This window comes from Mesoplodon mirus (genome assembly GCF_964341445.2).
Source record: "Mesoplodon mirus genome assembly, chromosome: 4".
Classification (NCBI taxonomy): Eukaryota; Metazoa; Chordata; class Mammalia; order Artiodactyla; family Ziphiidae; genus Mesoplodon; species Mesoplodon mirus.
This window is the reverse complement of record NC_138979.1, coordinates 66,132,059-66,159,297: the sequence shown is the minus strand read 5'-3', so window position 1 is coordinate 66,159,297 and position 27,239 is coordinate 66,132,059. Positions and strand designations below refer to the sequence as shown.

The 27,239-nt window shown below is 35.7% G+C and overlaps 1 protein-coding gene across 9 annotated transcripts in view; it reads right to left on the bottom strand.

Moving 5' to 3' along the window:
- Positions 1-27,239, bottom strand: part of SCAPER (S-phase cyclin A associated protein in the ER) — a 496,989-nt gene that overhangs the window by 202,200 nt on the left and 267,550 nt on the right. For 8 of the 9 annotated variants that reach the window (XM_082617344.1, XM_082617352.1, XM_082617347.1 and 5 more), the window contains 2 exons: positions 25,858-25,923; positions 16,427-16,553 (listed from right to left, as the gene is read on the bottom strand). In XM_082617344.1, coding sequence (XP_082473470.1) covers positions 16,427-16,553; positions 25,858-25,923 — 193 coding nt within the window. The remainder of the gene's footprint in view (positions 1-16,426; positions 16,554-25,857; positions 25,924-27,239) is intronic. The other variant, XM_082617349.1, reaches the window with a different exon arrangement.

Below are 27,239 nucleotides of genomic sequence, written 5' to 3'. Positions count from 1 at the left end.
CTTTGGCAGCGTCCTGCCCAGCTGGGGAAGACTAACTCTAATATGCTCTCACAATTCCTCCTTGGGAGAAATCACAGGCCTAAAAGGTGTCTTATGGCACTGTGCTGTGCCTCCTTGGGGTAGAGGTGACACTGATAAAGGTGACGTGTCCACTTATCCTCTTCAGTGTATCCAATCTCAAAATTTTTTGCTCCGACAGTGTGATGGAACTTTCCCTGGGTCTAAATTGGTGTTCTTGGGCAGGGAGAAGACTATAGGAAATATTTAACCTACCATGTTGATGATATCACCAACTCTCATTTATTTCTTATTTAAAATTGGTTTAGTTATTCTCAACTTTATTTTTCTACAGACTTTTAGAATTATCTTGTAATATTCCATGAAAAAGTTAATTGCAGTTTTAACTGAATTTTATTTATGTTTTAATTTGTGGAGAATTGACACTTTATAAGTCTTCACAATCACGAACATCAAGTATTTCCATTTGTTGAAATACTCTTTCAATAGAATCTCATACTTTTATACCTAAAAGTCTTATTTTTTAAAAAAGGTTATTCCTAGGCATATAATAGTTTCTGTTGTTATTAAGAATGAGATTAAAGCTTTTCTTTTTTACATTTGTAGTTTTTGGTCACTGGTGTCTAAGAACACAACTTAATTTGGTAAATGGATCCTGTAACCAGGAATCTTTATCGTCTTTTTGGTTTTAAGAATTTGTGAATTTTCCTGGATTCTCAACATAGACAAGCACCTTATCAGCAAATATACGCAACTTTGTTTCTTTACTGCTTAGCTTTTATTCAGGCATGATGTTCAGATATGTTAGCAACATACTTCACAGATATCAACCAATCAAAAGGAAGCAATGGCTTTAAACAATCCATTTGGCTGTACTGGTGCATATCAGCCAGTAATCAGCACTGCTTTTTCTTGCTATATTGAATAAGAAAATATATCGTCCGGGACCTTGAGGACAGTGAATCAATGTTTCATTATTAAATATGATGTTTTTTGCAGGTTTTTGGTAACCATCCTAAACTAGCCTCTTCTTCTTAAAATTAAATCTTTAAAATTGTTAAAAATTAGGATTAAGTGTTGAATTTTAATTTATGCCTTTTCTGTTTCCACTAATACTGTTTTTCCCCTTTAATTTTAAAATGATGGTTTATATTAATTTATTTTTGATGTTATATCAATCCTTTCATTTCTGTAATAAATAATAGTTGATTATGTTGCTACTAAATTTTAATTCTCACAACTGAAAGAGTTAGATATGCAATCCTACCCATATTTTTCAAAGGAGAAAAGTGAAGTTTCTGGTACTTCCCTAGTGGCGCAGTGGTTAAGACTCCATGCTCCCAATGCAGGGGCCAGGGTTCAATCCCTGCTCAGGGAATTAGGTCCCACATTCATGCCGCAACTAAGAGTTCACATGCCACAACTAAGGAGCCTGCATGCTGCAACTAAGGAGCTGGCGAGCTGCAACTAAGGAGCCCACCTGCAAAAACTAAGACCTGGTGCAACCAAATAAATAATAAAAAATATATATATTAAAAAAAGATTAATTAAAAAAAAAAGAAAAGTGAAGTTTCCTACAAAGGTTAATAATCTGGCTAAGCTCACAGAGCTACTACATGGCTGATCTGGAATTTGAATTCAGGCCCATAACTACAGAGCCTGTGGTCTTAATAGCTGCATTATATTGTATCAACATCTGCTGACTGCCTAATTATTGCCATGAGTTTAACATAAATTATTTCATTTAATAGTCACACAATCCTTTGGGATGTGTCAACATCATACATTTTACTGATAGGAAAGACTGAAGCCCAGATAGATTAATTAATTTGTCCAGGTTCACACAATAAATAGGTAGCAGGTTCTATGCCCATGCTTTTAACATTGCTCTCATCTGCTTCCTTAATATCTGCCCACTGATGGTGCAATTTTGACCAACATCACGTGCAACTTTCAACAATTCTCTATTTCTTCATAGTTCCTGAGAATGGCATAGAGGACAACATAAATGATTTAATTTATTCTAAGGCAGAGTTTCTCCAAATGTCCATTTAAGTATCTCTAATGTCAGAAAAAAAGTGAATTTCCAGGGACATGGGGGGTATACACCTAGTAACAGCAAGAAACATCTTCATGAGTATCTTGTTTCAAAAATAAAAAAATGTTGCATTCCTTTCCGTGATATCATCTATGTTTATTTTAACCAGAAAATAGTTTTATATTACATACTATTGTGGAGGAAAATAGTTTTCTACTTGCCTTACTTCATACACAAGGTATTTGCCATGGAGTCTATTAACATAAAAAAAATGAGCTGAACTGAAGACAGCTAGTATCAAGGTCCTTATACAGGCAATTTCTCATTTTTTAGTGTCACTATTTCCGAGAACCCAGACTTATATAAATGTGGTTAAAAACAGTAAGTGTTTACTCACTGCATCCAGCAATCAATCACTAAGGTGAGCCCAAGAGCAGATATTGCCAGAGAGGTAGCATGATGGAATACCGTCAGGCTGCTATGGGAAGAAACTTCAAAAAGCACATCTTACTGACAGGTAAAATCACTCATGTCATGTGCTGGGCTGAAAGGATGTCTTATACAGCATTGTCTATTTACTTATTTATTTTAAGTCATAACAACAATGTACTCAACAAGAACTTTATTAGTGAAGAAAGAACTCTAACAATTTGTTCTTAATATTATCAGTAGCATTGTCATTTTTAGCAATGTAAGTGAAGATTAAATAATTCATGGTCCTACTTCTGGTTCTCAAACATCATTTTCATGACATTTCTTGCCTAATACAATAATTGACATGCTTTGGTTAAAATTTATCAATTATTTGCCACAAAGTATTTATTCAAGAGATAATACTAAAATAGTCTTTTTCACAAAAACCTGAGTGTAAAATTTTTTTAATGATTTTTTTTGTTGCTAATATTTGCATAAAACTGACACTCCAGGGAAGTGTACTTCTGTATCTAATAGCTTTGAGAAGCCCCCCTTAGCAATGTTCTAGGGAAAGGTGATTAACAACAGTATATCAGCATTCACCTAGCTAGATGAGTAGTGAACTTGGTATTGCTTTCTCATACTTAGCTCTCTTTAAGCACACCATAATCTCTCTACTTCTAAGAAGAAATAACAAATAGCCACCAAAAAGTGTGCAGCTGGGATTCAGTTATAATTAACTCTAATGTTCTATAGTTCTGGTCAATGAACTGAATACTTTTCTGAATGAGGACCTGCACTGTTCAGTCAGCAGAGACAGACATTCTCTTTTTAAACTAAATCCTCTATGTGTGATACTTTTCTAAGTAGAAGATGACACACAGCTGTTTTCCAAGATTTGCAACATGGCTTGATATGAAACAGGTTGATCCTCAGTTACACAACTAGCTAACAACTCTAACAGCCATTTCTCAAAATGCTGCTGTTATAGACATTAATATCCTTCTAGTCTGTAATTTATTGTAAAAGTATGATTTAAAATGATACTAGAAGGACTACCTCATTCAAAAATGGGAAACTAAGCAATTAAGATAAGCTCTCCTGCTGAAAACAACCAAAAAAGCTGAATAAAACATATTTTTATTATTCTAAACAAATTAAAGCTACCAGAGAGAGAACTGCAAGTCAAAAATCCAGGAGAAGGTAAAAACCAAAAGACAGAAGCACAGCCCTCAAAGCTGCTTTTGCTGATCCATGAGAAACAGTTACAAAATGACACAAATTAAACCATTCCAAACAAGACTGAAAAGTTTCATCCTCATAATAAGCTTGAAATGGAAGTCAGTCAGCCAATCCACATACTTGCAGCTTGCTTAGGACACCCAAGTGCCCTGGGGAACCTTAGACCTTGAACTTGAATTAACATGGTTCCAGAAACATTAGTACTCTTAGCACCTACCAAAAATAAATGAAAATATTTCCAGAGGAAGGCACCATCATATTAGGTTTTCAATTATTCTTAAAAATTATTCAAGTACAATGACCACAAAACACATGTAAATAAATTTTAAAAGACTGAAATTATATAAAGTATTTTCTCTAACCACAAAAGAATGAAATTAGAAATAAGTAACAGAAGTCTAGAAAACTCACAAATATGTGGAAATTAAACAATACATTCTTGCACAACCAATGGGTCAAAGAAGAAATCACAAGGGAAATTAGAAAATACTTTGAAATAAGTGAAAATGAAAACACAATATAACAAAACTTATGGGATTCACTGAAAGCAGTGCTCAGAGGAAAATTTATAGATGTAAATATCTGCTTTAAAAAGAACAAAGATCTCAAATCAATAACTTTACACTTTAAGGAACTAGAAGAAGAGCAAACTAAACTCAAAGCTAACCCAAAACTAAAGGAAATAAAGATTAGAGTGGTGATAAACAAAATAGAGAACAGAAAAGCAAAAGAGAAAAATCAAAGTTGGTTCTTTGAAAAGATCAAAAACATTGACAAACCTTTAGCTAGACTAAAGAAAAAAGAGAAGATTCAAATGACTAAAATCAGAAATGAAAGTGGGGATGTTACTATTGACCTTACAGAAATAAAAAGGATTATGACAGCATACTACGATCAATTATATGCCAGCAAGTTAGATAACGTAGATGAAATGGACAAATTCCTAGAAACATGCAAACTACTAAAATTGAGTTAAGAAGGAATAGAAAACTGGAATATATTTGTTAACAAGTAAAGAGACTGAATCAGTAATCAAAAACCTCTCAACAAAGAAAAGCCCAGAACCAGATGGTTTCACTGGTAAATTCTACCAAACATTTAAAGAAGAATTAATACCAATCCTTCTCAAATTATTCCAAAACACAGAAGTAGAGAGAATACTTCTTATCTCATTCTATGAGGCCCGTATCATCCTGATAATACAGCTAGACAAAGATATCAGAAGAAATTCTAGACTAGTACCCCCTATGAGTATAGATGCAAAAGTTCTCAACAATTATAATTATCAGCATATAATGAAAAATTAACAGGTTAAAAAGGAAACAAGACACCACAAGAAAGAACGTGTAAAAACACACGCTGAAAGATGTGAGATATTAAGGTTATTAAACATCAATTGTAAAATGATGTTTTCTGTGTATAAATAAAAAATAAGCTTGAAAATATCTGCAAAGAACATGCAATTATAAAAAAGGTCATAGCAGGGCCTCCCTGGTGGCGCAGTGGTTGAGAGTCCGCCTGCCGATGCAGGGGATACGGGTTCGTGCCCCGGTCTGGGAGGATCCCATATGCCGCGGAGCGGCTGGGCCCGTGAGCCATGGCCGCTGGGCCTGCGCATCCGGAGCCTGTGCTCCGCAATGGGAGAGGCCACAACAGTGAGAGGCCCGCATACCACAAAAAAAAAAAAAAAAAAAAAAAAAAAAAAAAAAAGGTCATAGCAGGTGTGAAAAAGAGCAAACAGGCTTTCTAGACATAGAAAATTAAATACTGTGGTTAAAATTAAGAATCTCATGGATAGTTTTAAGAGTGTATCAGAGACAACTGGGGAGAGAATAAATTAAAACAGAGAAGCTAGAAGAAACTCACATATCTACAAAACTTTGATTTACGACAGACGAGGCACCAAAGAACAGTAGGGGAAACTAGTCTTTTCAATAAACGGTGCTCAAAAAATTAAGCACCCAGATGGAAAAAAAAATGAAATTAAACCTTACAATAAGCAGAAAAATTAATTCCAGGCAGATAATAAACTAAAAGTAAAGGCAAAACTATAAAACTTCAAGAATAAAATATAGAAAAAGACTTCTTGATTCAGGAATGGGACAATAGTTTATAAAGATAAGCAAAAACTATTAACCATAGAATACTGATAACTCTTTGCACACTAAAATTAAGAAATACTATATGATATCACTTATATGTGGAATCTAGAAACTACAACAAGCTAGTGAACAAAACAAAAAAGAAACAGACTCACAGATATAGAGAACAAACCAGTGGTTACCGGGGGGAGAAGGACAGGGGGAGGGGCAATATTGTGGCAGTAGATTAAGAGGTACATGCTATTATGTATAAAATAAGCTACAAGTATATATTGTACAACACAGGGAATATAGCCAATATTTTATAATAACTACAAATTGAGTATAACCTTTAAAAATTGTGAATCACTATATTGTACACTTGTAACTTATATAATATTGTATATAAACTATACTTCAGTTTTAAAAAAAAGAACTGTTCATCAAAAGAACCAAAAGAGGGCTTCCCTCGTGGTGCAGTGGTTGAGGGTCCGCCTGCCGATGCAGGGGACACGGGTTCGTGCCACGGTCTGGGAAGATACCACATGCCGCGGAGCAGCTGGGCCCGTGAGCCATGGCCGCTGAGCCTGCACATCCGGAGCCTGTGCTCCGCAAACGGAGAGGCCACGGCAGTGAGAGGCCCACGTACCACCAAAAAAAAAAAAAAAAAAAAAAAAAAGAACCAAAAGAGAGTAAAAAGACAGCTGAGTAATAGAAGTGGATATCTTTAATACACTTCAACAACCTAGAACTGGTATCCAGAACATAGAAAGAATTCCTGTAAGTCAGCAGAAAAATGAGCAAAAGATTTGAACAGGCGTATCACAAGAGAAGAATTCAAATGGCCAAGCAATATGAATAGGTGCCCTAACCTACCTGCCAATAGAGATGCACATTAAACTACAGCAAGCATACTACTACATACCCACAAGATTGGCAAAAATTAAAAAGTCTGATAACATCAAGTGTTAGAAAAGGAGAAAGAAACAGGACTTTTATACTCTGCTGTCAGTAGAGTGGCTTGGTACAACTTCTTTGGAAAACAATACAGCATTATCAAGAAAAGTTAAAGGTACACATACCCTATAACCCAGGAATTCCACTCCCTAGGGAAATTCTTGCACATGAGTACAAGAATACATGTTTAGAAGTACATTTTTTATAAAAACAACCCAAATTTCCATCAATGGTGAAATGGATAAGTGCTACTGTGGCAAATTTATATAATGACACAGTACATACAGCAATGGAAAAAACCCTCTACACAACATAAATTCTTAAATACATAAACTTGACAGACGCCAAGACACAAAAGTACAGAGAGTAGCATTCCATTTATATAAAGTTCAAAACTAGACATGTTTAAACTAATGTATATTATTTAGGAATGGATCCTTAGGGAATAAAACCATACAGAAAAATTTTAAAAAGTGGTTTCCAAAAAGTCAAAGTAATAATTTATCCAAATATTAAGAGAAATGCATGATTGGCAAAATAAATGTAGGTGGGTTGCAGGGTTCGAGATGCTGGCAATGTTCTATTTCTCAACAAGTAGTCACTGGGGTTTCTTGTTGTTATAATTATTCATTTTTCTGTGCAAGTGTGTTTTACATAAATTTCTGTGTGTTGTATTACATAAGAGGTTTTTTTTTTAAGACGAGATTTTTAAAAAAGAATTTAAAAAGAGTTTACAAAGAGTTAATGTGCATAATCAGAAAATATCACAAGTTGTGTAAAAAAACGTTACTATAAGCTAGAAGTACAAATATTCATCACTAAGTTTTTATAATAAATTTATTTGCTTTTAAAAGAGCACTCTTCAAAAAGAAGCCACAATAAATGATTTCACATGAGATGACTAAAATAGTGTGCTTTTATAAAGGCAGGCCTCAACATCTGAAAAATAATATAAACTATTTTGGAATCATGATTATCTAATTTTTTTTTTTTTTTTTTACTGAGACATAGTTTACATAAAATGCACAGATTTAAGTATTTGGTTTGATGACTTTTGGCAATTGGACACACCTATATAACCACATCTAAAACAAAATACACAAACACTTCCTCCTTTCTTTTCCTTCACTGTTTCTTTTTAAAAAATACAAACCATATACATATTAAATTTCTGTATGATTCTTAAAATAACAATTAATTCCATTTTCCTTATATTAATTGTCTAATGCAAGCTAGTTGAAGAAGGTATCAGAAACATTTTCATTTCACTTTGGGCCATACAATACACTTGTCACCTTCTGACAAAATATGGGTGTCATACAAGCTATATAGTTACTTGTCAGCTGCTATGAGGAAACAACTACATAAATTGAGAACACAGTAAGTGAGGGGATCAAAATAAGATGATCCTACGGCTGAATGTTTTCCAGTTCCTCTCAAACTGAAGAGTTCCAGCTGAAAATAAGAGAAGTAAAACCTAATGCAACCATGAGGTTTGGAGGATAGACAGTGTCTACCAGGACCTGGACACAATTTTCTGAACACAATTAGGTTGAAAAAGCTCTTAGGGATTAGTGGTTTATCTTCTCTAGGCATGTGTTAAATAGCCACAAAAAGCAGGAAAAAAGGGAGTGGGGTGAGGAAGAGTTTCTACCTTTCTACCTTCCACAGTTTTTTGTTGGTGGAATTTTGCAAGATAACTTTCAAAAACACCAGAGTAAGACGGGGTTTGCTATAGGTATGACAAATTCAATTGTGATTTGACATCTCAATTCAGTTAAATTATGAATGCTGTCAGCTATGTGGTTTACTTATTCAGGTTCAAGAGATTCACAGCTGAATCCCTATTTAAATTTGGCAGCATTCTAAAAAAGTCAGGAAAGGCAACTGGACAAAATCCACGTCCAATCCATTTGCTTAAAGTGTTTACTTATAGTAACAGCATACAAATGTCTCATGTTACTGATAAACCACAGAAAGCTTGTGGGATGCTGTTACTATCCAAACTTAAATGTAATGTTCATTATGGCAGAGTAATGAGAAAGTCAATAAAAATACAAATCACATTTACTTAGAACAAATTTAATACAATGGCAAGTATGATGAAAGTGCCTTTGCATATATGAGAATGTTTTAGAAACTCTTATTTGAAATAATTAAACATTTCTGCAACAGAAGTGTCTTTGGAGCAATTTATTTTAACTTGAACTTTAATTATATTGTGAAACATAAACATACATTAAGACAGAAAAAAAAAGAAAACATTTAGTACAATTTTAAAGAATAATTATAATTTGAACATAACATCACCATCTGGTCAAGAAAAAAGAAGACTAGAAGCACTCAAGAAGCCACTTAGGTAAATCTTCCTGATCATACCATTCACCTTCCTCTTTGGATAATCACTATTCTGATTTTGACGAGAAATATTTTCCGTATCTTCTTTATAGTTTTACCACCTATGTATACAGTCTAAAAGAATAATGTTACCTTTGTCTATTCTTAAAGTTTATGTAACTGGAAATGCAACAGTATATAAATATATTTTGGTGACTTCTGACTACACGTTGTGAGATACACCCATGTTGTTAACCATAACTGTAGTTCATTCATTTTTTTTTTAACATCCTTATTGGAGTATAATTGCTTTACAATGGTGTGTTAGTTTCTGCTTTATAACAAAGTGAATCAGCTATACATATGCATATATACCCATATCTCCTCCCTCTTGCATCTCCCCATTCATTTTTACTGTTGAACAATATTCCATTACATGAACATACCATAATTAATATATTCAGCTGTTGATGGATACTTGGGTTATCTTCCATATTTGGTAATTATAAACAATGCTGCCATTGAACATTTGTGTACGTGTCTCCTGGTGCATATATGCATTAATTTCTCTAGGAGTAAAATATGGTATGCATGCCTTCAACTTTAATTGATCCTGGGCATGCATCAGAGGAAACCATAATTCAAAAAGATACGTACACCCCAAGGTTCACTGCAGCACTATTTACAATAGCCAGGACATGGAAGCAACTTAAATGTCCATCAACGGATGAATGGATAATGAAGATGTGGTACATATATACAATGGAATATTACTCAGCCATAAAAAAGAACAAAATAATGCCATTTTCAGCAACATGGATGGACATAGAGATGGTCATACTGAGTGAAGTAAGTCAGACAGAGACAAATATCATATAATATCACTTACATGTGGAGTCTAAAAAAAATGGTACAAATGAAGTTATCTACAAAACAGAAACAGAGTCACAGATATAGAAAAGAAACTTATGGTTACCAAGGGGGAAAGTGGAGGGGTGGATAAATTGGGAGATTGGGATTGACATATACACACTACTATATATGTTGATAAAATAGATAACTAATAAGAACCTACTGTATAGCACAGGGAAACTCTACTCAATACCATGTAATGACCTATATGAGAAAAGAATCTAAAAAAGAGTGGATATATGCATATGTATAACTGATTCACTTTTCTGTATAGCAGAAACTAACAGAACATTGTAAATCAACTATATTCCAATAAAAATTAATTAAAAAAATAAACTTGTAGTACCAACTTATATTATCACAAACAATGTATGAGCATTCCCATTGCTCTAGATCTTTGCTGATACTTGGTATTTTCAGTGTTTAATTTTTGCCATTGTGATAGGTGAATCACAGTACCACACTGAGTTTTTTATTTGGATTTTCCTGATTACTAAAGAGATTGACTATCTTTGCATCTATTTATTGGCTATTTAAGTTTCTCCTTTTGGTTTTGTTTTGTTTTGTTTTTTTTCCGCCGCGCTGTGCAGCATGTGGGATCTTAGTTCCCCAACAAGGGATCAAACCTGTGTCCCCTGCATTGGGAGTAGGTTCCTCCTTTTGGAATGCCTATTCTCTTGATCATTTTCCTACTGGGTTGTTGGTGGGTTTTTTTTTTTTTCCTCATTAATTTGTAGGAATTCCTTATATACTCTGGATACCCTTCTTCATGGGTTGTACATATAAAGATCTTCTCCCATTCTGTTCTCTTGTCTTTTTACTCTTTTTTTCTGGTGTCTTTTGATGAATAAAAGTTCCTATTTTAATGCAAATTTATCAACACTTCCCTTTATGGTTAATGTCTTCTTTTGTACTTTGCTCGTCCAGGCAAAACCCCAAAGTCAAGAAGATATTCTTCTCTTATCTCCGAAAGACTTTTTTTTCTTTTTACATTTAGGTCAATCTGGAATTAATTTTTTGTTTATGATGTGAGGTAAGGTCAAGTTTCATTTTTTAAAAATAAGGATATTTAATCATTGTAGCATCATTCACAAAATAGACCATACTTTCCCCTAATGCTTTACAGTGCCTCCTTTTTCCATACATACATAAACAAGCATACACATTTGAATAGGACTATTTATGTTTTTAATTATGTTCCATTCTTCTTTTTCTCCATCTTTGCTCCAACAGCACACTTTCTTAATTACTGCAGCTTTAAGCAAGAGATATGAATAATCTAATCCATGAACATGATAGATTTATTCCTATATAATTAATATTTTGATGATATCATAAATACAATTGATTTTTTTATACTCTCCTTGTATCTAGTGGCCTTGTTAAACTTATTTATTAGCTTATGATGTTAGCTATGTTTTTTTTTTTTTTTGTAGATACAATTTGTCAGATTAAGGAAATTCCATTCTATTCCTGGTTTACCATCATGAATTGTTTGGCTGCTGAATTTACCAAATGTTTTTACTGCAGCTTTCGAGATGATCATTTTTTTTTCTTTTTTCTTCTATTAATATAAGCTATGATTGATTTTCCAACATTAAACCGAACTTGAATATCCTGAATAAATCCAACTTTGTTGTTATATATTATTCTTTTAATACATTGCATGATTCGGTTTGCCAAAATTTTGTTTAGGAAACCTGAATCCAAGTTCATGAATGAGATCAGCTTGTAATATGAGTTTCTCCAATTTACTATGATGTCTGTAGGTGTGTATTTCTTTTTATTTACCTGGCTTGAGCTTCATTTGGCTTCCTGAATCTGTGGGTTGATTTAGAAGTTTTAGAAAGTTCTAAATGATGATGTCTTCAAATAATGCTTCTACTCCTCTACTCTCCTTCTGAATAACTACACATACATTAGGCATTTTCACTATATATTATATGCCTCTTACACTCTTCTCTGTGTTTTCCATGTCATCTTCTCTCCATGTTTCAGTCTGGATTCTTTCTTATGACCTACCTTACAGTATACTAATTCCCTGTCCAGCTGGTTTATTCTGCTGTTATCTCAGCTACAGTTTTCTTGATTTTAATTACTAAAATATTCAGTTCCAAAACTTCTATTTCCTTTCAAATGTGCTGTACCTTTAAAAAAATAATTAATACTTATATCATTGAACATAATAAGCATAGTTCTAGAGCCCCTATTGGGGCCCCTGTTTCTATTGATTTTTATCCATGTTGTCTTGCCTTTTATACGCCTAATTATCTTTCTATGTCAGACAGTCTATTTGAAAATTATTTTGTTGAAGTAATTTGAGACTTAGGTTGATTATTATCCTCCTCCAGAGCAGACTATCCATTTGCTTTTGTTAGGTACCTGGGGTATTAGCAATTCAAGATCACTTTACTGCTTTTTCCAATAATGGGATTTTCCCAGCTACCCAGATGATTTGCCGTTTATCTGCTGTCTGTGCAACGACTGGCATACTTCCTGTTTACAGTTCAGTCCTTTAAGGTCCCAACCCAAAACATGGGTTTTTGGCCACTGTCCTATGACTTACAGTCCTAGACTCCAACAATTTTTCCCCACCAGTTCTGCAATAATATCAAAAGTACTACTCAGCTTCTCATCCGCCTCTTTTGGATCACCAATTGTACCCAGCCCCAAAATGCCTGCCATGTTCCCAGATCTTGGACCAGTAATTCTTTACTACGTTATTAGCAATTCAGTTCCAGTTTGTATCTTGTCTAGCTTTATTCATTGTCATCAGTGAGAGGACTATTCTGAGTTACCTCCTCTGTCACTGCTGTTAGGTCTATAACTAAATATTTTCAAGCTTATCTTTTGTTTCCTTAACACATAAAAAAAGAGTTTTATGATCTGTGACCGGTATTTACAAAGCCTTGCAGTTCTAGTTTCTGCTTGCTCTTACTCATAATGACTTATCCATTTTTGTGCTTGTTTTTTGACTGTGGCTACTCGTTCTTATAAAATTACTCGACAGAAATTACCTGAGGCCTAGGATAAAGGTGTCTTCTTCCAATTAGGACTCGCATTTCCTTCTGCCAGTTTTCTAGGGGATGCTACTAACCAATCTGAGACTATTTTAAACTCAATTCACCATTTGATATAATACAGGTAATGTGAACTTGGACTGCAAATCTATTCCAGGGCTGGATTATGGTTATAACTTCTGCACTATACTGAGACACTTTCTTTGCAGTCTCTGAGGTCAGGTGAGAGGGTTCACCATAATGTTGGGGAGCAGGCTATGGTGGTTTTTGTGAAGGGAAAATCTCTTATTCGACTTCATACCTTAGGTAGCCCTTAGGCTTTTACTTTTGTCTCCCTACCCCATGAGGCCTGCAAAATCATAATTCACATTTGCCAGCCTGGCAAATACTCTTGGGGCATTCAGTTATAAGCACAACTGTCTAAACTCTTGCTTTTTCTTTGGCCTGATAACTCTTTATTTCTCCTTAGCTCTTTGGTGCTTTTAAGAAAATTACTTTTAAATTTTTTCCAGAATTTTTAGATGTTTTTGATGGTAGAGTTGGTGCAAGTCCCCTACATCACCATATTTCTTATAGAAGTGGCTGCGGTTTGTTAAAAAGTATAATACATGCAAGAAAGCTTACAAACGTTTTATTTCTGAACAGAATCAGAGAACCCAAAAAGCCAGAAGGGACATGAGACACACAGTAAGTATTCCAAAACCCAGGTCTCCTCAGTTTCCAAATCTCTTTTGTGACAAGAGCATTTTTGTGCATCATATATTTAAACTGTTAGCCCTAAAAACAGTTCTCAGAGCTTCAGAAAAATTATCTAAGGAAACTGTGTCAAAGCAGTAACAGAAAGCATCAGTGTGTTGAGGTCTAAATTAGAGGACAAAGACCTCAAGATTAATCTCTCACCATTCCTCAGTGAGTGCCTGCCCAAGTTCCACCAGTGCCCCCCACCCCCGTCACTTCTAGGCTGTCTTCAACTCCTTCACTGGGTACTTGGCTTTGGTGTTAATGATTTTGTTACTCCAGGCAGTTTTCCAAACAAAAAGGAATGGTTATTTATAATTCCTAGACTGAAATCATAAATACCATCAGCTGAATTACACTGAAATGTCAGTATAACTCTATGAACAGAAGTTCACATAAAGTTAGTCTGTCTTGGCTAGGTAAAAAGGATTTTAGTTATAAAAGTTGCAAAAGGATCTTATTGTAGGTAAGTTTAGACTCTTAGGTGGTCCTGCAGTGTATACTCTGAGGACAGCTTTGCAGCAAGGTTCCTGACACAGATCATTTAGGCCGGGAGCCAGACAACATTTTTCTCCCTCAAATTATAAGGGATCAGTGGTATTCCAGTAAATTGCCCCTTTGTGAATGAAATAACTTTACTTAGATTTTTATACTGAAATACCATACTGAATACCTTTCTTATACAGATCATTTTACTTTTTCCTCAAAAATTTTGTGATTACTTCAGTCTAAAACAGTATTCATGAGATACGGTATACATGGTGGTATCTTCAAGCAAATGCCTTTTAGTTCAAAGTATAAGTACCCTTCATAAAAAAAAATCAGTGTCTGCTAATTTTAAAATAATTAGAGATTTTTCCAAGGTATATTAAACCTCCAAACACTCCATCTAGTACATGTCGGACAACTAACAGCTTCTGAACTCTCTCATACTCTGAAAGGGACATGTTATACAAAAGAACTGACTCTATGTGGCTCTGCCATGATATCACAGTGAATATGCTGCTCTCAGTTCCTATAGAGGATTGTATTTTCTGATGCCAAAATGCAGCTGAGCACTATCTTGTAAAGCTGATCATTCATATGACTGAAAACCCGGCAATTCCACCCATGAGGCATATCCCCTAGAGTAGAGCACTGATTCTCAAAGTATAGTCCCTGGACCAGCAGCATTAGTGTCACTTGGGAACATATTAGAAATACAAATTCTTGGGACCCACTCCAGACCCACCGAATCAGAAATCCAAGGTGTTTTAACAAGTCCTCTAGGTGATTCTGATGCAGACTAAAGTCTGAGGCTCCCTGCTTTAGAGAAATTCTTGTTCACTTGCTCTGATACAAGAATTGCTTGAGCAGAATTGCCCCTTCTCTCTCTACCTCTCCCCCACCACACACACACACACACATCCAATCCCGAAAATGAACATCTACTGTCAGGAGAACAATATAAAAAAATGTACTACTAACACAATGTAGTACTCACTATACAACAGAGAAAATAAATGAAAAACAGCTACATTTACAAGCTTAAATAAAACTTAGACCCATAATTTTGATTGAAAAAAATCACGTTAAGTCTGAAGTGTGATATTTTATAAAGGTTAAACACAAGCAAAACTAAATAATAAATTATTTAAATATATATTATGTGATAAAGCAATAACACTATTTTTAAAAAACAAAGAAAGGATACCCCTTTAATTCTGTACAGTATTTCACTCAGAGGGAGCAGAGGCAGGGGGATAGGGTGAGGAAGGAACATGGTGGGAACCATAAATGTACTGGGATCAATCTAGTTCTTAGGTTGGTCATGAGATTGCAGCTGTTCATTTATTTATGTAATTTTTATCACTATATTCTTTTGTATATATAAAGTATTATATAATACATTTTAAACCCAGAAAACAGAAAAATGCAGCTAATAAACAAAGAAAGTCATTACCTTAAATAGAAAAATTAGAAACCACCTAAGTGATATAAATTGTGTAAATTGTGATATGTTCATTCACTTAAAAAGAATTTTAAAATTTTTGAGAAAATATTTATGATAAAATTAGTTAGATAAAATAATGTAAAAAATGTACAGTAAAAGGATTAGAAAAAATACAATAAAGTGTCAGTAGTGGGTATTACAGGAAGTTTTGTTTCTTCTTTGTACATTTAAATTTTTCTATAGTGAATAATAAATACTTTTAAAATCATTAAGGATTTTTAAAACTGTCACTGAAACATTTAATAACTCTAAGTCATTAAAGAAAACTACCAAATCTTCCATTGGAAACAGGAAGGAAGTTGGTATTTTGTGAAAATCTGTGATTTATGAGCTTTATAATTCAAAGTTTTATATTTTCTGCCATAAACCTGTGTATCTTTATTACTCTGATTTCAATTAAAATAATTTCATGTAATTTGTGTGGGAGGAAATATGACTGAGAAAACCATGACCTAAAGAATATATTTTTGCCATAGAGGACTTCAATTAAAACAACTAAAAACAACTTCGATATCCTTAAGAACAAAAAGAAAAAATATCCACCAATGGTTGACCAGCTTTTGGAAACACCGAAGAAACACATATACAGAGAGTCTGCCTTATAGCCCCAGGGCCCATCATAATAAGAAAGAAACATAAAGATTATAAGGCCAGAGGCCAGAGATTAGTTACATACCTCTTTTTCCAATATTCTAGCGACCTCACCAAGGGTACGATCTAAAGCAGAAACCTTATTGTTTGCCCATGAGCCACTGTCTTGTACTTGTAGTTGTTTTAGAAGATCTTTGGCTAATCGCTGAAGCCTTGGATACAAAATGAAAGAGAAGAATGACATGAATGTATTAGACTATAATATCTCGTTTTCCTAAATATTTTATTTTTATTTATTTTTTTATTTTTATTTTTTTTTGCAGTAAGTGGGCCTCTCACTGTTGTGGCCTCTCCTAGCTCCGGACACGCAGGCTCAGCGGCCATGGCTCACGGGCCCAGCCGCTCTGTGGCATGTGGGATCTTCCTGGACCAGGGCACGAACCCATGTCCCCTGCATCGGCAGGCGGACTCTCAACCACTGCACCACCAGGGAAGCCCCCTAAATATTTTAAAATAAAAGTTACTTTCATTATTGTATTAGAAACTGCTTCATAGAGCACCTAAGGGGAAGAAAAACAAACCACTCCTAAGGCTGGTATTATCCTATGTTCACAAACACCAATCTAGTCCTTGTGACACAAAATAGATCTAGAGGACAGTACTGTCCATCCACAGGATTAGCTGGAGCAATTGCTGCCATCAGTTTCCACGTGACCCTTAAACTGGAACAGAATTGGAGATGGGGAAACGTGAGAATATGATGGCAGAGAAAATGAGTATAAGAGCCTGAGCAGATTTTCATATTTTGATTTAAATCTTCAAGGTAGCCTTGGATACCATGTTATAAGCACTGTAAATTCTCAGAATATCAAACTCCCCATTTTCCAATTTACAGGCAATTTGGGGGTTTCCTGCCGCTGCTGATGTCATTTAGACAATAGAGCAATTATTTCCTTTTCTCCATGACACATATTTCCTAGATCGTAAGATTCTTTAGTAAGGGGAACGTATGTAATATTTCTTTGAAGCCCTTACTTCTTCTGCTTCATATGCCTCACTCTTTGATCAATCCTCCTCTACTTTCAACTTACTTGCTTGAGTATCCTACCAGCAGATACTCACCAGACACTTTCCCAGATCTCTCCACTTTTCCCCTATGCATCATCTCCCCGTTGCCTTACTTCCATTTTTATCTATGATTGATTCCATAGGCCATCATTATAATCACTTTCTTGTAAACGTGTGCTACATTCCCTTTCTGTTGTTCTGTTACTCCTACAGCTAACCCCCAGCCATGGTAACAATCACTAATGCTTGTTTAGTGGGCCAGGCATCCCTCTCAGTGCCTTGCATACATTAATTTATTTAGCTGGATTAGTGAACATCTGCCCACCTTTTCCATTTTTGATACTGAGAAACAGTCATACCATGCAAAAGACTGGTATGACTATAGATTCAGAATCTTACTAATATACTTTTGTCTAGTCTGCTCACTCTCCTACAAAGACTTGCATCATATATTGCTCAATCTCCTCACAACTCGTTCCTTTCTCCCCCTTGCTTTCACATAAGAAGATCTTACATTTTATAGAGAAAATGGAAGCTACTGGAACAAGAAAGTCTTCTTTCTGCCACAAAATCTACAAGGATATCAGCACTTCACCCATACTCTCCCTTATTTCTCCTATTATAATCAAGGAAGACTGATTCCTCCCATGTAGGGCTAGTCTTGCCACACAGGCTCTGTATGCACGAGCTCTTTCTGGATCTAAATCCCGCTCTTCCTGCTTCAGTGTCTTTGCAAATGCTTTTCATTCATTCCTTCTGAAATGCTTCCCCCACCTCCACATTATCTAGAAAATTCCTACTTATCCCTAAGTTCTTAGGCCAAACTTTGCTTTCTCTGATTTGACTATTCCTTCAAATCACTTATTACAAGTCTCTCCCATGCAGAGATTTACAACAGAACTTTTGGTAATGATGGGAATGTTCCATATCTGTACTGTCCAACATGGTGGCTGCTAGCCAAATGTACCTATTGTGCACTTGAAATATAGTTAGTGTGACTGAGGAACTAAATTTTAAGTTTTATTTAAGTTTAGTAATTTAAAAAGCCATATGTGGCTAGAAGCTATCATACTGGATAGCGCAGAAGCACAGTATTAACTTCATGAGACAGGGTTCTTTTCTTTTTTTTATTATTAATTATTTATTTTTGGCTGCATTGGGTCTTCATTGCTGCACATGGGCTTTCTCTAGTTGCAGCAAGCAGGGGCTACTCTTCGTTGTGGTGCGCGGGCTTCTCATTGTGGGGGATTCTCTTTGTTGTGGAGCACAGGCTCTAGGTGTGAGGGCTTCAGTAGTTGTGGCACGTGGGCTCAGTAGTTGTGACTCATGGGCTCTAGAGCACAGGCTCAGTAGTTGTGGTGCACAGGCTTAGTTGCTCCGTGGCACGTGGTATGTTCCCGGACCAGGGATCGAACCTGTGTCCCCTGCATTGGCAGGCAGATTCTTAACCACTGTGCCAGTATGGAAATCCTGAGACAGGGTTCTCGTTGACCCATTCACCATCTTATCCGTAGCACCTCTAGATAAGTACACTCAATAGATATTTAATGATGAATGGTCTAAGAAGAAATTTCTTCTTTTCATTAATATTAACAATATCCATAACCTCATATGTTACAAAATACTTTCATGTACATGATCATTTTTAGTCCTCTGAAAAACAGTGTCCATCCCTGTTTGAAAAATGAAGACGCCGAGGCTCAGGCAAATTAGGTGACTTTCCCAAGGCCTCATGACTGGTAAATGTATTATTGGGACTAGAAACCTAGGCCTTTAATCTTCAAATTTCATGCTTTGTCTCCACACCATAATAGTCAATTCAAATAAGGTAACTTCATTCACAAATGAATAATATTCTAGAATATAATTTCATCTAGAAATGTATTTATGTAAAAAAATTGAATTCCTCAAAGAATACAACAGTAACTGCAGCTCAAAAAGGCCCTGGTGAACTCCAGTTTAAGCCTAAGCTATCCATATGAAGTTTACTTTGATAAGTCAAGGAATAAATACAAACTCTAAAAGCAGAAATACCTATGCTTAAACTCTGGCTCCAGAACATGTCACATAGGTAAACCCTGGGGAGGTTATTTAACTACTTTCAATCTCAGTTTCTTCAACTTAAAAGTGGAGATTTTATATATATACATATATATATATATTTTTCTTTCAGAGCTTCTGAAGATTAGAGATAATTAATGTAATGTACTTAACACCATTCACTAAAGTAGACATTCAATAAATGACCAACTCTTATTACTATTCATTGACAGAAAGTCTCAACCTAACAAAAGGAAAAAGGGAATATAAAAAATACAAAAATAGAATAAGAGCAACATACTTCTTTTCTTCCTAATCGAATATGGGCTAGAGTCCCATCCGATTAAAGTTACTGACCTTATCATGTGGATGAATATTGGCAGCGAACTTCATTGTGTGACAGATAAGTAGCCACTTCAGCTTTTGGCTGAATAAAGCCTGCACACCATGTAACTGAATATCCAGCCATAGCAATGGATGCATATGAATCTAGCACTACTCTTACCAAGAATGCTCACATTCCACTGAAAACCAGGGGTATTTACGGAGGCACAAGGGCCATTTTAATTCACAGAATACAAGAGGCTTGTATTTCACCCTGAGGTAAATCAAATCTGGGATTCATATGAACCTATCTTTCAAGGAAGAATGCCAAATCAAGGGGATGCTTAGGTAACATGAGCTAAACCTCTGTTTTATTCCCTGCTTCCAAAGAAGTACCACAAATAATACAGCCCCTCTCAAGAAAAACATTAGATTTTGATTCATACTATAAATAATGATAGAATGTCACAGGACTCAAGCCCTGAAAGCTGTATTTTCCCTACAGGGCAAGAATAGGAGCTGTTTAGAGGGTGCAGTTTTTATTAATACAGAAATTGCTATTTGAGTTACTTCTGGCATGTTAATTTTTTCTATCATGAAAAGAAAAAGTGAAGGATTCATAACTCCTAGCCTAGAACGTGAGAAGTATCTGTCAGGTAAATGGCTTTATGGAGAATTTTTTAAGGTCAGATATTTTCTTCTCAAAACTTGAACAAATTCTAACAACTCTAAGTTCAAACCTGTCACTGGCAAGTGTGAAATGTAAGGGCTTCTCTGTACGGATCCCTAACTTTTATCAGTCAATTTTGGGAGGTTCATTAGGATCATTGGGAAGATTTATAAAAGTGTAAGAAAGGAGACTGGGTCCAAGTTAGGAACTAACACTGTTCTTCGGTGTGATGGACAGGAAGACATAAACATATTAACTTCTTTTTTTCTTTCACCTCCTCTATTTGAAAGGTACATAGTCTAAATTTAAGGCTACTGGTTCCCCTTCCATTTGTAAATAATATGCTTAAGCCTGTATTTCTAAATGTAACAGCCTAAGAAATCCCCATATAAGATGAAAAAATCAGTGTGCATATATTGCCTCCTACACTGACCATCTTTCATTGTTGCCAGGCAGAATCCTTTCCTGTGGAAAAAGAACCCATTTATCCCTTTCAGGGAACTACCTCACCTTCATACTTACATGGGTATACTAGATGTGCTCAATGCTATCAGGGTGTTGCTGCTCCCAGGCCCTCATTCTTAGTGGAAAGATCTAGAAAATGTGTGTATATTATTATATAAATAAATATTAAAAATACATATAACTATATATATAATTATATACAGACAGAGTTGATGCTTGAGCAACAGGGCTTTGAACTGTGCAGGTCCATCTATAGGCAGATTTTTTTCACTATGTATGTCCCACAGGATTCAGGGTTGGTTGAATCCGTGAATGCAGAACTTTGGAGGGGAAGGCTGACTGTAAAAGTTACAGGCAGATTTCTGACTGCTCGGAGGGCCAGTGCCCCAGCCCCCACCCTCACTGTTCAAGGGTCATGTGTGTGTGTGTGTGTGTGTGTGTGTGTGTATCCCTACACTTTACATCTATATTTATTTCTACTATATATACATATAATGGAAAATAGGAGTTAAAACTGATACCTACAATTCCAATTCACCACTATAGGATTTTCTATTCTCCCTGGGTCTATTTTTAACTCTCTTCTCTCATCCTTACTTATGTGAACAATCCACCTAACATATCATGCATCTTTCTTTATGCATACTGTTATCTTCCTGCTTGGCCTCCAACTCCCTACTCTGGGCTCTTCTGCCATTCTCAGCTTGCTTGGGTTTCACACCCTTTGCAAGACTCCCCTGACAGACTGTGCCAGGATGACATTCCATGGATTACCCTCCTCATTTGGCTCTGATTCCCCACACCAGGCCATGGTGTCCTACCCCACATGGAAGCTCCCTGCACTCTGCTTGGGCTCTGAACCTCCATACCTGGTGGCCCTCCTTAGCCTACTCAGGCTCTGACACCCATCATTTTGCCACTGCTGCCTCCAGCCATCCAGCCAGTGCAGATGGTTGCTTGGTGCTCTCTCATCTAGTGGCTTTAGGACTGAATTCTTCTGGAAAGGGAGGGGAAACTGGAGGAAGAGTCATTTTCATTTATTAGCTAGAATAATTTTATAAGGAGACATTTCTTTTCATCTGCTATTTGGTTACCAATTTCAGTCGGTTACAATAATTATCCTTTTTGATGCTCAAATTGTCCTATTTTTGTCTATTAGTAAACTTTTCAAGTCAGCTCCTGAGTCTTTTGATAAAACACTAGCAGTCTTTGAGAGATTCCTTGCCATCTAGTATGACAGAGCATTCAGATCTAGCATTAGACATTTTTCCAAGAAGTTCTTGCTCCCTTTAGTGAGATATGCTCACTGCTACTCCATTGGTCATTGTTTCTAGGCCTCTTCAATCGACAGAGCTAGGAAATAAAAAATGTGTGTACACACACATACATAATACATGTGTATCTATATATGTATATACACAAATACGTATACACACAAATACGCAGAACACTTTTTAAAAGATAAAATATCTCATAACTTCATATATTTCAAATTCACTCCTACAGGGGTATTACCTGATCTCTAATGTATTACATCTATCTCCTTTCATCCAGACTGAGAATTCAGTTTCTCAGTAATACAGGGGATGAAAGAATGCTAGTCTCCATAATCTTCTTTACTTTATCCTTATTATTATGCACACAGACTCAGAATAACATTATCAATAATAACGTCACCAATATAATTGGAGAATGGTTAATTTTTTAGAATATGTTTTCCTCATTCTCCCCAATATTTTTCTTATAGTTACACTATAAAAACACCTGAGATACAGTTACTACATAATATTCTTTTTCTTCTGGCCATCAGTTATTCTTAGTTCTATAAGAAACTATAACTTTACTATTCATCCCTAGTCTTTATGTTATGTCTAATAATTTTGATTGTCTAAGGTTCATTCTCTCTTAGTATTTAAGATCCTCAAGAAAAGAAAATGTGGGTCAAGGATTTTGTAACTGGCAAAACTGATTTTTGAGGGCATAAAATTATTGATAAGAAAGAGTAAGGGGCTTCCCTGGTGGTGCAGTGGTTGAGAATCTGCCTGCCAATGCAGGGGACACGGGTTCGAGCCCTGGTCTGGGAAGATCCCACATGCCGCGGAGCAACTAGGCCTGTGAGCCACAACTACTGAGCCTGCGCGTCTGGAGCCTGTGCTCCAACAAGAGAGGCCACAATAGTAAGAGGCCCGCGCACCGCAATGAAGAGTGGCCCCCGCTTGCCGCAATTAGAGAAAGCCCTTGCACAGAAACGAAGACCCAACACAGCCAAAAATAAAATAAAATAAAATAATAAAAAAAAAAAAAAAGAAAGAGTAAGAACTAAGGCAACATTGTTCACATCAGCCCTTCCTGAGGAACCTACTTAAGAATGAGGTTCAGGTGCTTCTCTCAAATTGGCTCCCTGAAACTTCCAGTGAAAACCTGTTAGTTATTTTGGGGTTATCCTTTCCTTACATCTGTTATCCCAGTTGCTTCTCTTTGCTTTCTTTCACACTGATGTCATTACCATGCAGGTCTTGTGGCTATTTGTTCCCATCCACTTGCATTTCAGATTTCATGTAGATATCTGGCAATGTAGTTTTTTTGTAAATGCTTCCATGGGTTTTTGGTTTTCTTTATTAGTTATCTGGTTTCTATGTTAAAAATTGAAGATATTGAAAAATTATGCTTCTATTGCTACTGCCATTTTTCTAGACTTATAATTTAAAAGAATATCCTGGTTGCCCTGTGGTGAAGAGACTGTAGTAAGCAAGGGCAGAGCAGTATAGAACTAATTAGGAAGCTGCTACAATAATCCAGATGAGAGACACTGGTAGGTTAGACTAGACTAGTTACTATGGAGGTAATGAATAGTGGTCAGATTCTGAATATATTTTACAGATAGAGCCAATAGAATTTTTTGATGGACTGAAAGTAGAGTGTGAGAAAAAGGATGACTCTAAAGATTTTAGATGACTTAATTTAAGGATGGGCTTGCCATCCTTAAATTAAGGATGAGCAAAAATATGAGGGGTAAGGTATGGGAGCAAATTTCAGGAGTTTAATTTTGCACATGTTCACTTGAGGCATCCAAGTGAACAGAGAGACATTCAAGTGGAAATGCTAAATAGGAAGTTGGATATAGTATTCTGGAGTTCTGGGGACAGGTCTGTATTGGAGATATAAATTTAAAGTCCATCCAGATACTAGATGTTTAAAGTCATGAAACTAAGATTATCAAGGGAGTAATTCTCTATTTGAACTCTCAGGACAAAGCATGTTAATCTCAGTGGTCAAAGAGACAAGAAACAACCAGGCAAAAGATCCTGAAAAAGAGCATCAGGTCAAGTAAGAGGAGAATCCAGAGAAAGTTGTATAGTAGATTGTTACATTAAAGGTCCCCCTTGAAGTATATCTTGCCAGCCATGACATACATAGTCACCTCAGACAGTGACTACGGACTTGGCAAAATGACTTGCCTTGGCCAATGGGACATAAACAAATGTGACACAAGCAGAGGCTTCATAAGGCCTGATACCCTCTATGAACACTGATGCAAAAACCCTCAATAAAACAAGCAAAACAAATTAAACAGCATATTAGAAGGATTATACACCATGACCAAGTGATCTGTCTTCCTCAAGGAGGCTGACCAAAGCTTCCTTATATGGCAGTCACAGGGGAGCAAGAAAGCAAAGTTGTGAGCAGAAGCCTCAAGACTTCTGGAGCTAAGGCTCAGGAGTCACGTATTGCTTCTGCAGTAGACTGTGGATCAGGACAAGTCAAAAGGCCAGAACAAATTCAAGAGGAAGGAAAATAGAGTCCACTCCTTGATGGAGAGGTGGCAAAGTTATATTGCAAAGGGACATGCCTTCAGGAATGGCTCAACAACTTCTGGCCATCTTTGCAAACACTATACCACATCATATATTAAATTTCCTCAAGTTTTGGATCTATTTCTAGACTGTTTTAAAAAATCTATTCCATTAATTTGTATTATTATTCACATGCCAATACAAAACTATTTGGTGGATAAATTAGGAGTTTGGGACTAGCAGATACAAACTACTGTATATAAAATAGATAAACAACAAGGTCCTACTGTATAGCACAGGGAACTATACTCAATATCTTGTAATAAACTATAATGGAAAAGAATTGGAAAAAATATATATACTGGATCATTTTGTTGTACATCAGAAACTAACACAACATTGTAAATCAACTATAAATTAAAAAAATAAAGTACAACATCAAGTGCTAGAACTTAATCTTATACATAATTGAATAAAAGATATCTTAACCGTAAACAAAAAAGTGGACATCCTAAGCTCCGGATTCACATTGCCTTTCAATAAGACTACACCAGTCTGTACCCCCATCAGCAGTATTATGTAAGTACCTTTCTCTCACTGCACCTCTACTGGCAGTCTATTTGAGAGAAGCAAAATGATGATGTTTTTGTTTACTTAGCTATTACACTTAGTAATTACACTTACACCCAATGGCGGAGTCTAAATCCTCATCTGTCAAGTGGCCCTTGCAACAATCTTGAATGAGATCTCCTCAGAGTAAGAACCAGTACAGCCTTGCCAGAACTTGTTTTGTTAGAATAGGGTTTCTTTACCTCAGCACTACTGATGTTTTGGATGTGGTAATACTTTGCTGTGGAGGTCTATCTTGTGCACTGAAGAATGTTTAACAGTATCCCCTGGCTTCTGCACGCTTGATGGCAGCTGCACCATTTTTCCAAGCTGTGATAACCAAAATATTATCACATACCCCAGGCACAGACAAATGTCCTCTCGCAAAACCATCCCCAGTTGGATACCACTGTGTTAGCAGAATAAAATTCTAGGCATCAGATACAAAGTCCATGACCACAGGCATACAATGATGGTTCAGATAAGTTTTTGTTACAGGCAAAAACTGAAGAGACAAAGAACTAAAATGTAGGATAAAATACTCACTTTGCTTTATAGGGTGAGTCTGAGCCAGAATTTTTTGTTTCTAATAAACTCTCGTATTCCTTGGCCCTAAAGAGAAAAGAGTTTTATCACTTTTAGTTATTTTGCTGCTAATTTTTGTAACAAAATAAAACTTTGGCTGTGTTTTTCCTCTCCCAGTACTAGGAACATTACTACACGTTTTCACACTTAGATTTCTGAGATTGTATCTTTAAAATATTACAAATCTATCAAAAAAGACTGAAAAATACATATTTCCTCACAGGATATAAAACAGATTCATAAAAACACTTATGAGTTTAGGGACTTGGTACAGAATGGTGCTATTTTTCAGAAATGTTATAATCATGATAATTAAATTTAAAACCATACTAAGTTTCTACAAGGTAGTTGAGGTGCCTCAAGAGGCATATAATGCAAGATTAAATACAGGTAAAAAATAGTCACTTAACTCTAGAAATAATTTTAAAAGGCAGTGGAAATGACTTGACCAGATATTCAAAGATCTGTTTTGTTCTGCTTTTGTTATTTATACTGACTAAATACCAAAAGTGTGCAAAAATCTGAGATAACACTCTTCTGCCATTGTCCAACTAAGCTCCACCTTGCCTGTAACTGTAGGTGACAGCCATCAACAGGTCACCAAACTAAGCAGATGTCACTACAGCAATCCATTAACAATGACTTAATTTGTCAATTTCCCTTTTCAGAGGAAAAAGAGAACAATACTAATTTAAATATTAACCATTCACCCAAAGGGTTCTAGTCTCAAATAATTAGTCCAGTGACCTATGAGAGAATTAGTCACAATGTACACCAATCCATACAGCAATGACGGGTGAAAAAATAAAACCTGTTTCATAAAAAACCTGAAAGATGCAAATTACAACACACCTAATGAGAAAAAAGCAATCTAGCATAGGTTATGCTTGGGAATGAAGAAATAACTAAATTAGAATTAAACATTAAATTATGTATTGTTTCAACCTACGTGTGCTCATTGCTATCAGCCAAAATATTAAGGCATATCAAAATGGGGAAATAACCACATTGTAGTTGCAAGTAATTGTGACCTCATATGAAAGGTGGGGAAAGTAACAATTTTGCAGGATTGAATATGTTCCAAGAGCTGTGCCAAGGAGCTACACATTCATTGTCTCATAGAGTCTTACAAACTCAATATATATATTGTCCTCATTTTACAAAAAAGAAATTGAGGCTTAGGAAGATGCCAGTTATATCAAGACATATATTTATCTGAGCCTTCAAGTGGAAAAAACTGAATACATTCTCCCATTCATGCACACCTAACTAGAAAATTACTACCCAAAGAAATCCTAAATTTACCTGGAATGGTAGTTAACTGCTTTTTCCTAACTTGAATC